The sequence below is a fragment of the Chinchilla lanigera genome, unplaced genomic scaffold (genome assembly GCF_000276665.1).
Source record: "Chinchilla lanigera isolate Chin_1 unplaced genomic scaffold, ChiLan1.0 scaffold00004, whole genome shotgun sequence".
NCBI classification, from domain to species: domain Eukaryota; kingdom Metazoa; phylum Chordata; class Mammalia; order Rodentia; family Chinchillidae; genus Chinchilla; species Chinchilla lanigera.
This window is the reverse complement of record NW_004955405.1, coordinates 15,651,157-15,666,782: the sequence shown is the minus strand read 5'-3', so window position 1 is coordinate 15,666,782 and position 15,626 is coordinate 15,651,157. Positions and strand designations below refer to the sequence as shown.

Sequence of the window (15,626 nt, the reverse complement as noted above, 5' to 3'; positions counted from 1 at the left end):
ATTTGGTTACTTAGAATTCTTCTAAAGTGAATGATTCTTGTTTGAGTTCTAAACTGTTAGGGTTTTTAACATACTGTATGTTAAATCAGCTATCTGTACTAATCTTTTGATTATCATATTACTTTATCTTTGGCTAGTAGGAGCTTACTCAGTTTGGTTCCTGAGTTTTTTGACAAGACTTTCTTTATCTTTGGCAACTTCCTTCCTCTTTGATAAGACAATATATTTGGGCTTCTTTTATGCTTTTGCTGTTCTATACCAGTTATCAGTCATTTTTGTAGGTGCTTAGTTCCTTTTGGTTAGAATGGTTTTTAAAGACTATAGTGTGAGTTGTAAGGTTGTTTACTGTTACTTATTTGCATAATAATAAGTGAATATGTGAATCTTCAAATAATATATGAATCTTCAAAAACAAAAAAAAAAACCTAAAAAAAATTCGTAAATCTTCAAAGTAGACTAGCTGGGAAGTATGTGGGTGTATGAAGAATATACAAATACCTCATGTGTTCCTAAATCTATTCAAACTTGGGATTATATTGTTTGTAGCAATTTTATTATTTATATAGGTATCTCTTTTTTCTTATTCTGAAAATAGCAGTTCCCAAAGATGTGGGTATAATCACATAGTACTGTCAGGAAGCCCCCATTTCCCAATATGCCATTACCTTCGACTTACAGAGAAGCTTATTGCACAATACTGATACATTGAGAAATTTTGAGATGAAGAGGGACATTCGTGAACTCATACTGAGCTGTTTTGATCATCTTAGTAGAATATGGAGGAATGGTTTGGTTGCAGAAATATGAAATTGAAGATCAAAAAAGTAGAAAGAAAGGTGCCATGGGATTGGCTCTAATGTGAAACTAGAATCAAAGGAAATAATTGCTAGATGGTAGCATTTGGTTCAAATAAGATTAAAAAGCATGTATTCATTTAAAAAGAAAACAGATCCTACAGAGATCACTGAAATGGCTGTCTATGAAGTTAAGGAAAATGAACTTAGTTGGTAAAATACTGGGGAATCGGCAGACTCAAATGGAATTAAGAGAAAAAAAGTACAAACTGAAGTCAATGATCAGCTTAAGTAAGAATTGCAAAACTGAGTTAACAGCCTGTGGAGTCCAAATGTGACTGGGATTCAGTTGACTGTTTCACAGTGTTTCTTGCTTACTTGACCTCTGTCATCTCAATCTCCTACTCCAGATGTTGGCGTTTCTTAATTTTTATTTGGGTCAGAATTTTTCAGTTGGATTGTTCCAGTAAATGTGCAGCTCTCCAGAGAGATTGGAATATTGTGGGGTTAAGTATGTAAGTAAGTAAGTATATGAAAGGTTCAGTGTGGTATCTGATGTATAGTTACCATTTATTGCACACTTTCACTAGATCAAAGATTATAGCTCTGTAGTCAGGAAATATAGGTAGTGTAATGATGAAGTAACTGGCCAAGTGCCTCAGAGTTTGTAAGAGGGTTGTGTCTATTGCCTCAGCTTGATACTTTTCAAATTTCACTGGAAAAATTCTCTTTGTTTTGCTTTATCAGTCTTTGTAGTCAAGAGCTACCCTAGTGTCAAAAATTAAGAGAACAAGAATAAATAATGAAATCAGCCAACTTGGTGGTGCATGCCTGTAATCCCAATGCTAAGGAGGCTGAGGCAGGATTGCTGTGAGTTCAAGGCCAGCCTGCACTACGCTGCAAGACCCTATCTCAAAAAAAAAAAAAAAGGAAAATCATTAAATATCTTTTCATGTTTCATACTTTCTCCAGCAGCTATTGTAATTCTTAATATGTTTTTCTCTGGGATTTGGTTTTCTACCCTAGATTTCTAGAGTTTGTACTTTTTGCGTTTGGGTTACTGTATTTGTGTGAAAATTATGTTTTGCATGCTTACTATATGCCAGTGGGTCGAACCTGGGGACCCATGCCGCACCAGGCTGTTAGCATTGAAAGCTTTAAAAGGTTTGCTCTACGCCATACCCTGGGTGTGGTGTCTTTCTCATTTAATACTCTTTATAAACCGTAAACTACATATTTTTGTGTTTTTAGGAATGTAGAAACTGAGTCCTGAAAAAGGATAAGTAATTACATAAGATCCATTAGTCAGGAGGAGGGTTAGAATTTAAACACAGACCACCTAATTGTTATTCCTGTCACTGCTTGTAAAAGCTAATGTTTTTATGTTATAAATTGATTAAACATAGCCCTTTTAAGCAGCCTTTCAATGCTTTTATATTCATTACCTAATATAATGTATACTGTACTTTGAAAAATATGTGATATGTGATCTATTTTATTTAACCCAAAGCATTTTCTTTTTGTAACTAATTTTGATTTTTACCTGGGGTGAATATTTTGACATTTAGGCATCATGCAGTTGCTGAGACTAGAAGAGTAGCTGCTATGTGTGGTAGATTTGTGAATCATGGGGGATGACATTTCAGTAATATTATTAGGAGTCTTCCCTGCTTGATGGTATTTAGTATGTAGTGACTTGTGAGAAACAGAATAGAACTCTAGAAGGAAAGAAGGTATTTGTTATGCAGTTCCTGTATCTTAATTTAAATCCTGTTCCTGGCTTGATTTAGAGTCTACATTCATGTATTTGTGTAAGGAATGTAAAGAATTAGACAGCATGAAATTTCGAGTAAGGTAAGTTCTTATTTCTGAAAATAAGATTGAAAGAATTATTTAAACAGGTCATAAGATTACACATCATACATGGAAATGTTTATATGCCTGAGCTTCTCATCTAACCAGTTCTCTTAACTGTCATGATTGTGATATGATAATATAGTTTTGGTCATGCTGTTATTTCCTAACCTTTTCAGGCAGCCAGGGCTGATTAGGTCAGGAGAGTGTCAGTCATGGCTGATTGAAGGAAAGTGTTCAAAGTCAAAGACCAGGTCTGATTCTTTTGGTAGATAGGTAACTTTTTTCTGGTTCCAAAACCACTAGCAATCTCACCACATGACAGGCACAAGTTACAAGTGAAATCAACTTAATGAATTTTTAACTTTTCCTATGTGTGAGGACCTTGATGAAGAAAGTTAGAGACCATTAGTACCAGAAGAAATATAACACGTACTTTGAAAACTGATGGTGAATCAGTTCATAATAAGACGAATTATTTTATTTGAGGGAATTCTAGCAATGGAATTTGAACTTATAATGGCTAAGGACTAATAGTAAAAGAAAGTATTAATATCTTGTGGATTACAACTAAGGATATTTTTAGGATTGAGGTAATTTTCTATGTCAGATTGTTAGTGATAATATAGTTTTAGGAATGCAGCTGATTTAATGAGAAAATATGAAAACAAATTTAAGATATTTATTTAAGGCCACTCAACAGGTAGTGATGGAGTTAGGCTTAGAATTCAAATTTCACAATTCCAGTCCACATTAGTTCCTTGTGTGTCGTATTAGCATCAGTATGTTAGCTTTTTGAAACATGAAGATGAGAAAGGCTTGTTTTTTGCCACATCAGAATTTAAACTAGTTCATTAACAAACAGAAGAACTCTGTAAATTATAAATAAGAAATTCTTTCCCGGTTATTAGTATTATAACTGTGAAACCTTTTTTTCCTACTCACACATTTATTTAATAAAAGGTTGCTAAGTGTCTACAGTGTGCCAGGTTCTGGCTTTACAGGATTCAGTAGTGAGCAAAATAGACAAAACTATCGCTCCATTGAAGCTAACATTTGAATGGAGAAGGACAAAAAAGTAAATATGTGGTGTGCTACATTATGATTACAGTGAAGAGAAAAAAAGTAGGGTAGGAAGGACAGAGAGTTAACAGAATAAGTGATGGGGCTATTTTCTGGGAATGTCATAAACTCTTCTGTGAAGTAGCTTTTGGGCAGAGGCCTAAAGGATGTTTTCTAAGCAGAGATAAGAACCAGGTAGAGAGTTTTTGTGCCTGTTGGGCAATAGGAACATGTTTTTATCATTTTTAAAATTCTCATAGCCAGCATGATAAGTACGTCAGTGGGGCGAAACTTCCTATTGAAAGGAAGAAGTCAAAGTGATGTAAGTCTAACCTACGTTGTATCTGTGCGAAATGAAAGACTAGATGTGAGATAAACACTGTAGAAGTAAAAATGATCAGAATTTAATCTGATTATGAAATTGGGTAAGGAAGAAAAGAGACTTAATTGACTCAGAGTTTAGGTCTGAGTGAACGATGAGCAAATTAACGTTAGAACTGGTTTGAAAGGTAAGAAAGAGCTAATGAGTGCTATTGTTTGACATAAAAAATGCTTTATAAAACAAGCAAAAGCCTTTCCTTTGTTAGCTGAACTCCACAACTGGAAGTTAATTTGCCACAATAGCCAAACCTTGCTATGTGAGGTGTGAAGAAGAAAGTTGAGAGTCACCAGAATAAAGATAGTGAGTGAGCCCGAGTATGGTAGAATCCGCAGGAAAGAAATAGGTGGGGAAAGAACAGGTAGTTGACGCTGAGCTGAGTGCTGGTTATCTCTCCATGCACTTACTAATGAGAGGACAAAGGAGACAAGAGTAGAGAAAGGGAAGCAGAGTGATGTAGTATTGTAGCAACAAAAGGAGGAAGACTTTGTAGGGTTAAAAGGCTGATAGGATCGAATATGTACAAGGAAGATGAAAACTATGCAGACCCTCCTAGAACATTCCAGAGAGGGCTGTAATTTGGCAGATTCTAGTTTCCTGAAGCCTCAGGGTTTGTTAAAACAATTTTTTTTCAAGGATTCAGTTTACAATGTAAAAGCACTTTTGCAACCCCAAGCTACTTCTTGAAAGATTACTTCACTTAATTCGTTTGATAAACTGTGGGTGCTGTTTGGATTCAGATTCATGTATATGAGATTAAATAACTCCTGAGAAAATTTGTTTTTTTTTTTTAGATCTTGCCATATTCAAATGTTGCTGAAGTTCAAGAGACAGTAACATATGATGCTGCATTTAAAATGTTAATGTTTTTGTATTTTTCTAGGATTTCAAATTGGAAGTAGATATTTTCTACTGTACTTAATCGTAGATTAAGTCATACTAAGAAATAGCAAGTATAGATGGAAAAAATAGTTAAAAATTATGTTTATAGTTTCCCAAAGTGTGAATAGATTTAATCTTTTTTGACCACATTTAAACAATACAGAAAAATATATAAATAAATGTAAGCCACATTTAATGTTTTGCTGGCATTTTTCCTGAGTTTGTATGTGATATATATGTCTTACGTATGAAATTTTATAAAAATGGGTCAGTGAAAAAAAACTTCAATGACTAGATAGTATTTTCCTGTACTATTTTACTTATATTATTATTTAATACCTGCTTAAAATAGGTTATTGTTTTAGATTACTGTGAATAGTGTTGTGATCAGTGTTTATGAGTACATGTTTTTGAACATTTTGGATAATCACTTTACTGATCCTAGAAGAAGGACTGGATCAAAAGTGTAGATCGTTATTTTAAGTAACTACCTACTAAGTCAGATCATATTCTGTATCCAGCAAGGATAAGTTCTAGTTTACAGAAAAAAAATTCCTTTAAAATCTTTTCTATAAACTCAAGGGTGAAACGTACACGAGTGCTTTGCAGATGATTTCAGGAATATGAAAGGTTGAAGCTAAGTATAGAGTGATGACTTCGTTTTAAGAACAAGCAGCTCTCTGCTGCATCATATACCACTCATACCTTCACTGCTACTGCCTTGTTCCATGTTTCCTTCATTTCACTCCCTAGATTATTGCAGTAACCTTTTAACTAATTATACCCTTGTTCCTCTAATCTGTTCTCAACATAGCGGTCAGAACAGTGCTGTTAAAACATAATCAGACCATGTCAGCTGTTCACCATCCAGTGGGTTCCCCTCTCCTTCAAAATAAAACCAAAGTCCTGCCAAGGCCCTGTGAAGTTCTTACATGATCCAGGTCTGTTTACTCTCTGACCCCATCTGCTCCTCTCTTGTTACCTTCAGCTTTATTGGCCTTCTTACTCTTCCCTCAGGCCTCCAGACTTGCTCCCTTCCCAGTGGTCTGTAGCTTTTCTGTCTAAAGTTCCTTTCCTCTGTTTCCATCCTACCCCCTCCTCCTGCCCTCCCTCTCCTTCTCCTACTTAAAATTTACAGTTGAATGTCCTAATAGACATTTCAGACTTACCCTGTCAAATAGTTATCCTCGTCTTCCTTCTTCCACCTCTTCCTCTCTTTCTCAACCCCCTCCCTCCTTCCTCTCCCTGCCCACTCCCACCTCCTTACAAATTTCATTTTATCCAGTCAACTATACTAGGGTTTTCTTAGACCTAACATTTTATATGCCCTGCTTTTATTTTTTAAAACAGGGTCTCACTGTTAGTTCAAGCTGGGCTTGAACTCACTATGTAGTTTAAGTTGGCCTTGAACTCGTGATGATCCTCCTGCCTCAGCCTCCAGAGTGCTGGGATAACAGGGGTACACCACCACACCCAGCCTATATGCCTCACTTTCTGCTTACTTTATTCTTCTCACTTATTATGCTATATAATACATTACTGATTTTTGTTTATTGTATTCTTGCTCGTAACTAAAACATAAATACTATAAGGACTGGATTTTTGTCTGTTTTGTTTACTGTTACATCTTTTGGTGTCTAAAATGATATGTGCCTGTGGTAGTTACCAGTAAATATTTGTTGGATGGATGTGAGTTTGTATAATGTTGAGGCATGTTTGAAGGAGTTGTATAATATTGAGAGTAAGTATAATTGGAGGTTTGGGGAACAGATATTCAGAAATACATGTTAGGGATTGATTTCTGAGAGTAAACAGGCAAAGAATATATCAGTACATAAGTTGACTTAGTGCTTTTAATCAACAAAATTTAAGAATATAGAACTGTATAATGAAGATGAGCTTACTAGTCTTACTCCAAATATATCAATTCTAAAACCTTCAAATATGATTTGCTTTGTAAAATTAAATATATATTCATATATGTAAATTAATGGAATTATATATATAATCCATATATATATGAATAATTAGAACCACTGCTTTCTTTTGGGAAGATACTGGCAAGTCTAGTGAAATCAGTAATTACTCGTGTAAATACAAGACTATTTAAGATGGCTGTGAAGCATTTTTAAGGTCCACAGTTGTCTTTCAGCTAACTTCTTTTATTTTTTTAATGTTATATTAATTGTTTACTGATGGATAAAATATTCCAAAACTAAGTGGTGTAAAACAGCAAGCAATTATTATCTCAGATTCTGTGGGTCAGGAATCTCAAAGCAGCCTAGCGAGATGTCTCTGAATCTAGTCATGTGGTTGCAGTCAAGATATTGATTGGGAGGAGATTGCTCCTGTGATCTGCACTCAAAGCTTGGTTGTGTGGATGGATGGCAGAGGGGGGAATCCTCTTCCCAGTTCACTTAATGGTGTGCCACATCTCCGTTCCTGCCTGGCAGCCTGCTCTGCATGGATACCTCATGAAGTGGCAGCTGGCTTTCCCCAGCGCGATTTGTCTGTTAGAGCAGTCAAGACTGCTAACGTGATGAAAGTCAGAGCCACTTTAGAATCTCATCTCAGAGGAGATGTCCCATCACTTCTGCCATATTCTTCTAAGTAATTTAGTTAAGTCCCGCATACACTCGAAGGGAAAGGACTGTACCAGGAAATGGGAATCACCAGGGGACATTAGAGGTTGCCTGCCACATATACTTTATTTTCTTTGCGAAAACCTTGTCCATTGCAATAACATGGTCATCAGTAATAAGGACTTGAGCACAATTAGTTCATTGTCAACAAAGCTGTATTCTTTCAGTTTATGTGTGAAACTGAAATCAGTTCATAGAAGAGTAAGTTTAAGTCAACACTGCAGAAAAATAGAATGAATGTCTAAAGGCGGTAGAACATAATTTTAAGCATTGTGAAATAACCATTTCTAGGGAAGTAATAGGTTTAAGGTTTTCTCCAAAGAGATGAGAGAAGTGCACAGCAAATAACTGCTACCTTGTTTTGTCACAGCCAATTAACTTTCTCTCATTCTTTTTAAATAAAATTGAGAAACAATACAATATGTAAACATAATGAGTGGAAATTTATTGATTTTGTTACTTCAGTTTTCTCTCTTTTGAAACACTGGATATTAACCCCAGAATCTTCACACTGAGCTGCATCTTCAGCTGCCCCCTCCCCCATTTTATTTTGAAATAGGTGCTTGCTAAATCACACAATTATTTAGGCTGGGTTCAAGCTTGGAATGCCCCTGCCTCAGCCTTCTAGAGCCCTGGGATTATAGGTGTGTGCCACCATGCCCAGTTAGTTTTGGTGTTATTTTGCTTCGTATCTGAAGTAAAGGTAAGTTTCTGTTCCTGCCAAGCAGACCAAAACATTTGTCCATGGCAACATGTAGAATAATGTTGTATGTTACAATAGTTACTAGACAAAGATCAGTCTTTTCCTGTTTCTTTTGGTTGATTATAATTCTTCTGACTTCATAAAAGCCTAGTAGCTCCAGATAATATGCTTAATATTAATTTAGTGGGTCTTAAGAATATTTTGTCTGATGTAATACAATTTGTCTAATATTTCTTGTTGAATTATTTTTGCTGTTTGAAAAAAATTGTTCTGTTTGGTTGATACCTTTGTAGAGTTTTTTGGGCAGTGCTTGGCATATGATAAGCACTCAGTAAATATTCCTTTTTTTTTGTGGAAGACACTGACGGTGTTTTTCTGTAATGTTAGGAGCTTTCATGGCCTGCAGAACTAATATCCGATAGTGCCTGAGTGCTGTATGTTTTTAAACCGCCTTAAATGTGCACAGTGAATAGCTTTTGGCTCTCTTTCACATTTCTAAATAATGTCTACCAACCCTAATCCGCACAGTGTCTTGAATTATAATTAAAAATAACTTTTGACTGGGTAATTTCAAAACAAAATACTTGGATGATTCCATTTTTATCTTCCTGCTTTCATTTTTCAAATTTAAAACAAATATTTGATAATTCCTAAGCCAATTTATTTTGGTGTGGAAAAGGATGTTTCTAAACAACTGTGGTTCTGAGGATTGTGTGCATGTGCTTTCTACTTATAGACTAATGCTGTTTTCCTTGTCCTTTTGTTTCTCTGCTGCTTCCATCCTGGTGCATTTTGCTTCTTCCTCGTTTGGATTGTATTTGTTTGCTGCTCAATTACTCTGCACTAAAAGCTTCTTGGTGATAGCAAAGATATCCTTGGGCCAGCAAGTAAGTAGCTTGAGTTTAAATATCATGTTTGGGGACATGAAAACATTTTGATGTGTACTTACAAAACTCAAATGATACCTCAATTTTGACTTATTAAATCTTCTACTTTTCTTTTTAGGCACTTTACTACAAAGTAAAGAACAGAAATGGTAGCCGGGTGTTGGTGGTGTACACCTGTAATCCCAGCACTCGGGAGGCTGAGGCAGGAGGATCAGTGTGAGTTTGAGGCCAGCCTAGTCTACACAGTGAGTTCAAGGCCAACCTGAACTACATAGTGAGACCCTGTCTTGGAAAAAATAAAAAAAGAAAAGAATAGAAATGGTCAGTCAGTGCCCAGTGCCCTTCTCATGGTCTGTCAGGGACCGACAGTGTTAGAGTATTTACATCTTAGTATGCCGAAGATGCATTATTTACTTAATTGTCTAGTTGATAATTTAGGACCTCTTTTTCATAGTATTCCTTTCTTCAGTTATTACAAAACATGAAACAGACTTCTTTGATGCTGAATGTAGTACAAGAAGTTCACTGCCATATGAAAATGAGACATTGTTTTTAGTCTGTCAGAATTTTTATATGAAATGCTTTTTATGATTGGGAGATTTTATTAATGAAATACGTTTTACTTGATGGATTAAGAACCTTTTAGAATTATATCCAGTTCACCTCAACAAATCTACCAAGAGGTTCTTGGGTGGATGAGGCAGACACAATGGATATTGTACGGGGCAGACACACAAAGCATGTTGCCTGCCCATAAGGAGATTTATAGTCTATCTGGAGAGTGACAGGGATAACTTTTGTACTAAGCATTCTTAGAATTACTGAGGCCAAAGGAACATTATAGATGATCCAATAAAAGAATACTGTTATAAATGAAGACACAAAAGTCAAGAGATTAAATATCCAGGAAGCATTGGTTACTAGCTCACTGTATCTTTCTTCTTCTGTTACTCAGAAATCAGAGTGAAACTACTAGTTTGCTGAATTCAAATTTAATCAAGTAATAAAATTTTTTCTGCATCAGAAATGAAAGATTTTAATTTTATTGAAGAACAAGGAAATTATTTTGGTTTTGGATATATTAGTATTTTTCTCTAAGTAGTTTGTCTAACTGTTGCAAATTATTTTACTCCCCTGGGGTTCATATTCTTCATTAGCCAAAAGAAGGAGCTAAGATAATGGCAAAAGTTTTTTTTTAGTTATAAAAGTCTTTGGTCTAAGGGGCTGAGGATTTAGCTCAGTGGCATAGCGCCTGCCTGGCAAGTGCAAGGTTGTGAGTTCGATTCCTGGTACCAGAAAAAAAACCAAAAAAACAAACAAACAAAAAAAGTCTTTGGTCTAGAACTGGGGATGTAGCTAAGTTGTAGTTCTTGCCACACATGCACAAAGCGCTAGGTTCGATCCCCAACACCACGCACACGCACACGTTTGGGCTAGAGCTCTAGCAGTGGTTAGAGCATGTATATAATTTTATTCTGAAAATGAATTATATTATTTTTAAAATTTTGATTGCAACAGTTTGCAGCATTGTAAATATATTCTCTATTATATATTCAGCATTTCTAAGACAACTGCTACTTTAAAAGGAAAAGTGCTCAAATCTCATAGGGAGTTTTAGGATTTATATACAGATTATTTAGGACTTTAAAATCTTAATTTTATTTTAGCTACCATTTAGATTAAGGGAAAAAAAATAAAAACCCAGACTTTGAAGATTGTAAAATTCTTCAATTTTATTTATTTATTATTTTGTTTTGTTTAGATGGGGGTCTCACTGCTCAGACTGGCCCAGAACTTATCCTCTGGCCTTAGCCTCCCAAATAGCTGGGGTTACAGGTGCACCAATGTTTTATATTGATGAGTTTAATTATAGACTCATATTCCTCTTGAAGACACAACTGTATGTTAATTATAATACTGTTGGTTATTTCAGTGTGGTTTTTACTAGATAAGAGCAAAGTGATGTGAGCAGCGTAGGTTAGTTTACCTCACTGTAAGGAGGACCAGCAGAGGGCGCTGTAATGTTGTCTGTAGTAAGTGAGTCAGTTGTGTCAGAAACTACTGGACAGTCGTATAGTGTTTCACTTCCCAAAGATTTCTTCAGCCAGTTAGCAAATACTTATCAGTTCTGTGCCAGTGAACGCAAAGCCACTGTTCTTCTTAAACTTCCATTCAGATAATCTACTATTGTATAAATGACATAGGACACTGAAGTGATTTTTATGTTATGCAGAACCTATTTTGTTTGTGTAGTGTTTGATGCTTATGACTGGGACAAGAGAAAATAGAAAGGTGAACTTTCTGTCTTTCTTACAAAGATGCGGACTCTGAACATCATTATTTCTATGTACTCTCTCACTTTAGGGTTGTTAAAAATCAGAGCACTACCTCACTTTAGGAGGGGTTAGAAAGAGGTAAATAACACTAAATTTGCACTTGTAGAATGATTTCCTATTTTATATAGTGAAGTTATTCAAGATAAGTGTCTTGCTGATAGAATCCTAAAGCCAAAATGTCCTGTCTGGTTCATACAAAAGAAAATGTGAAAAAAAGAATATATGTATTATGTAAATGACAAAGCATAACTAAACAGTGAGCATATATTAAGCCAATATGCAACTCAAAGTAAAAACTAGAACCTTAAAAATAGCTCACATCTTTCTGCTTCCATTATCCCTTGACTATCTCCAGAGGTAATAAGTAGGCTGTATTTTTTAATTTACCACCTTTTGCTCATTCATTCATTCATTCATTCATCAGAACTCGAACTCAGGACCTCACGCTTGCCAGGCAGGTGCTTTTGCCACTGATCTGTATCCCCAGCCTTATTTATTTATTTATTTACTTAGGCTTTTTTGAGACATGGTCTCACTGTGTAGTTCAGCATGGCTTTGAACTCACAGTATATGTACCCTAGGCTGGCCTTGAACTGGTGCTACTTCTGCCTCAGCCTCCAGAATGCTGGGATTACAAGTGTGTGCCATGCCCAGCTTTCTTCACTTTTTTAAAAGCAAGCTTCGTTGCTATTTTAAAATTACCAAGTTTTGCTTGGTTTTCATTGGCATACTATATATAACTTGCTTTTAGTAGTGGATGATGTATTTCTAATACTGAACCATGTTGTTTCTTATAAAAATAGGTTATTCCATGTCAGTGCTAAAAACTATTTCATCATGTATATGTGCCAGAAATTATTAAGCCATTTTATTTTTCAGTTGATGCATATTTAAGTTGTTTTGGCTTTTGCTTTATGAATAATGTTGCTATTCATTTTTGCTCTTATCCTTTGGTAATAACTTTTTAAGATATAAACCTAAAAGTAGAGTTGTTCGACCTATATGGAATGTGCCAAATGAAATTCACCTTTATATATAGCTCAAAGTTGTTTTCCCAAGTACTTATATCCATGTATATAGGAGCAACAATGCCTAAAGTGTCTTGATGATTCCCATCCTCATCAGTATTTGATGTATCAGACTTGTTAATTTATTTTAGTCTTACCAGGTATTAAATATTTATCTCATTTTGATCTTAGTTTATGTTTCCCTGGTTATTAGGGACAAAGAATATCTTTTTATATACTTACATATACTTATTTCATTTCTGTGAAATAATGTTTGTTTCCCCTATTCTGTAACACTGTTGATCTTTTTCTAATTGATTTAATAGGAATTTTTTTTCAACCATTCTCACATCAACTCTTTGTTAATTACATGTGCTACATATACATTCTCCTGTCTTGTGCCTTTCCTGTCAGTTTCATTATGGAATCATTTGGTTAAATAAGTTATAATTTTAATATAGAATTTATTCTTTGTATTTGGTTAGTGCTTTTTTATATCTTTTTTAAAAATCATCATTCTGTAAGCTAAGTTTATAAACATTCTGTCTTATAGAAGTCCTGATAGTTTGAGCATTGCTGAAAAATCCAAGTCCCAAGTCTCTTCTGAGATGTAAGGCACTCTTAATTGTGAGCCTCTGTACAAATGAAAAAGTTAAACACTTCCAGCTTCAATGGCATAAGGTAGACATTTCCATTCCAAAAGTTACAAACTGGGGACCCAAAGCAAGTCCAACCTCCAGCAGGGCAAACACTAAGTCCTGTAGTTCCATGTGGAACATCCAAAGCAGTGTGGCAAGTTGTGAACTCCAAAGGGTTTGAGTGATTCCACCCCTACAGCACTTTCAGTGGATGTAGCTCCCACAGATGATAGATATTGTTGGACTCTCAAAACTTTTGGGGTTTCCACTGCACCTTTGGCTTCACCTGAACAGCTTCACACACTGCCTTCTCAGGGACACACTGCCTGGCCTGTCAGGCCTTCTCAAATCAGAGTGAAAGCCTTTTTAACCCCATGACTCTTGCATTTTGTATGCATCTTAAAACCAGCGCCATGTGGACACTGCCAAAATCTGCTGCCAGCTGGAGCAGTAGCCAGGCTTTCCTCTCTTGGCTGTAGGGTTCAAGTGCCTGGATCATTGAGCACACTGCGTCCAATTTTGAAGAGTAAATTCTCTATGCTTTCACCATTCTGGAACCTGGTGCCGCTGCCACCGCCATTCTGGAACATGGTGCTCTGTGGCTTTCTTCTCGAAGCAAAGTCTTTCACCTTTGCAGTTTTGAGCCTGCAGAGGGTGGGGATTTGCTGACTCCTGTGATCCCCTCAGGCCATCTTTTCTATTCTGTTGTTCCTTCTCATCAATGCAGTCCACAGCTTTACTGAAGCTTCCTTTCTGGCCAAACTCACAACATTTTAAATCATCCCTCTGGGCTCTTTGTTCTTGATTCTCAATGTAAACCTGACTGAAAGCTCCCAACAATAGCCATGCCACCACCTCAACATTTGATTGCCTTGAAATTTTTTCTGCCAGTTTAATTAGCCTGCTGCCCATAATCTTAGTCTCAGGCAAAGTCTCTGGACTTGAGCAAAATGGAGACAAACTTTTTGCCAAGCCATAACACACATTATCCTGAGTCCAGTAGCCAGTGCAGTTCTTCTCAGTAGAAACCTCCCGAACCTAGTCTTTACCAGTAGGATTTCTATCAACCTTCTGGGCTTCTGAACTTTGACAAGAATCTCCCATACAGAAGAGCCTAAGGCGTTCTAGTGCTACTCTTTCAGGTGACATCTCCAAACTTTCCTAAACTCTTCCCACAAGCCATTCCCAGAGGCTCTTGAACCACAAGGTCAGGTATAGTCACAGCAATGACCCCACTTCTTTGGTACCAAATTCTGTTTTCTTTTTCTCTCATGGATGAAACAAAATACTCACACCCAAATTAAAGAGGGAAAGGTTTATTTAGCTCACAGTCTATACTTGGCTGGCTCCAAGGTGGAGGGGCACATGGCAGAGGGCAACAGATAGCAAAAACTACAAGAGCAAAAGTGAGGAGTGGCAGCTGGAAGAGCAAACCTCTTTCACTCCCTTATGTTGTATGCCAACTATCTGTCCCAGGGCAGGTGTAGCTCTCATACCCGTAATCCCAGCATTGGACCATGAATCAATCACAAACTCTAGAAGCCCGCCCCATGACTGCTTGAGGCTTTTGGGGACATCTAGACACAAACTAGACACTGTGATATATTAAAAGTAAGAGCTTAATTTGTGAAGGAGCACCGTGAAGAAATCAAAGGACTTTTCTAAAGAGATGACATTTGAGTCCAGGGTATTCCAGGCAGAAAGAGCAAGATTTATAAAGGCTGCAAGATTGACAGGGGTGGGAGTTTTGAGAAATACTAAGAAGGTCGTTACGACGAGAGCAAAGTGAGTGACAGGAGAGTATTGGAGAATGAGGTTAAAGGACAAGCAGATGCCAGACCGTATTGACTCTTGAGGGCATGAATTTTAAGTAAAGTAGATACCACTGAGGATATAGTGAGCAGGTAGAAATCTGTTCCTGAGGACCACTAGAAAAGTGATGGTGGCACTGGATCAGAGTGGTTGCTGTGGAATAGGGAGAAGAACTAGGATTCTAGGTAAATTTTGAAGGTAGAGTCTACAGATTTCATAGATAATTGGATGTGACTAATATCTAAGGTTTTTGTCCTTAGTGGTTAGACAGGAGAAGCGATACTACTAACTGAGATGGAGGAGAAAGAGGTAGATTTGGAGGATAAGCAAAATCAAGAATTAAATTCTAGTGCTACAAAATCAAGAATTAAATTCTATGTGGTACTAAGGTTGAGATGCCTAATAAAAAATAAAAAAAGTGAGACATGTGAGTTTTAGTTTAGGGGGAGATATTATAGCTGAGGATATAAATTTAGGAGGTTCCAGTCTGTAGATTTTTAATTGACTTTGTTTTTTTTTTTTTTTTTTTTTTGGTTTTTCTCCGGTACCAGGAACCGAACTCACGACCTTGTGCTTGCCAGGCAGGCACCTTGCCGCTGAGCTAAATCCCCAGCCCCTTTAATTGACTTT

At 36.4% G+C, this 15,626-nt stretch overlaps 1 protein-coding gene across 5 annotated transcripts in view; it reads left to right on the top strand.

Moving 5' to 3' along the window:
• Osbpl8 (oxysterol binding protein-like 8) overlaps window positions 1-15,626 on the top strand; it is a 151,981-nt gene that overhangs the window by 62,201 nt on the left and 74,154 nt on the right. For 3 of the 5 annotated variants that reach the window (XM_005374345.2, XM_005374344.2, XM_013517742.1), the window contains exon 3: window positions 9,167-9,203. The exons of the other annotated variants lie outside the window; for them this stretch is intronic. In XM_005374345.2, coding sequence (XP_005374402.1) covers window positions 9,167-9,203 — 37 coding nt within the window. The remainder of the gene's footprint in view (window positions 1-9,166; window positions 9,204-15,626) is intronic. 5 annotated transcript variants of the gene reach the window in all.